General features: G+C 51.4%; 1 protein-coding gene across 1 annotated transcript in view; it reads left to right on the top strand.

Annotated features, from left to right (window-relative positions):
* The window catches only part of NPFFR1 (neuropeptide FF receptor 1), a 12,395-nt gene that overhangs the window by 1,111 nt on the left and 10,397 nt on the right, over positions 1–887 (top strand). Inside the window, exon 2 of the mRNA XM_010852393.1 lies at positions 545–859. Within this exon, the coding sequence (XP_010850695.1) occupies positions 545–859 (315 nt within the window). The remainder of the gene's footprint in view (positions 1–544; positions 860–887) is intronic.

The raw sequence follows: 887 nt of genomic DNA, 5'->3' as shown, positions 1-887 counted from the left end.
GCAGACGCTTTAACCTCTGAGCCACCAGGGAAGCCTATATGTATGTATATATATATATATATATATATACATACATGTATAACTGACTCACTTTTGCTGTACAGCAGAAACAACACTATGAATGAACTGTACTCCAACTAAAAAAAAAAAAAAAAAGACCCAGAGAGCAAGGGAACCTGGCTGACATAGGTTCCTGAGAGGTCAGCCTCTGGGGCAGAGAGCAGGGCTGAGAAGTATGGGGCCTGGATGTGGCACAGTGGGACTGTGTGCAATTGGAGAGTGACCAACATTGGGAAATGAAATGACAGGTGGACAAGCGGGTTGGGAGGTGTGAGATCATGGTCTGAGTGGGTGTGAGATCAGGGTCTGAATGGCTGTGAGTTGCAAGTCTTGGATCGGTGAATCCAGCTGCAATTGGAGTTGAGCTCATGTCCAGGTGCTGGGCAAGGTCCGGGTCTGGAGCACAGAAGGATCTCCCAGTGGTGAGAAGTCAGTCATCTCTTCTTCACCTAAGATCCTGACCTGTGTGCTCCTTTGCGCTTAGGGGAGCCTGCCCAGCCTTCCAACAGCAGCTGGCCCCCAAGCAAGAATGGAAGTGATGCTCAGGCCACCCTGGCTGCAAACCTTACCTTCTCCTCCTACTACCAGCACTCCTCCCCGGTGGCTGCCATGTTCATTGTGGCCTATGTACTCATCTTCCTCCTCTGCATGGTGGGCAATACGCTGGTCTGCTTCATCGTGCTCAAGAACCGGCACATGCGCACTGTCACCAACATGTTTATCCTCAACCTGGCCATCAGCGACCTGCTGGTGGGCATCTTCTGCATGCCCACCACCCTTGTGGACAACCTCATCACTGGTGAGTAGGGGCAATAGAGGCAGCTTCC

This window comes from Bison bison, unplaced genomic scaffold (assembly GCF_000754665.1).
Source record: "Bison bison bison isolate TAMUID 2011002044 unplaced genomic scaffold, Bison_UMD1.0 scf7180017864309, whole genome shotgun sequence".
NCBI classification, from domain to species: Eukaryota; Metazoa; Chordata; class Mammalia; order Artiodactyla; family Bovidae; genus Bison; species Bison bison.
This window is presented reverse-complemented; position numbering and strand designations above follow the sequence as displayed.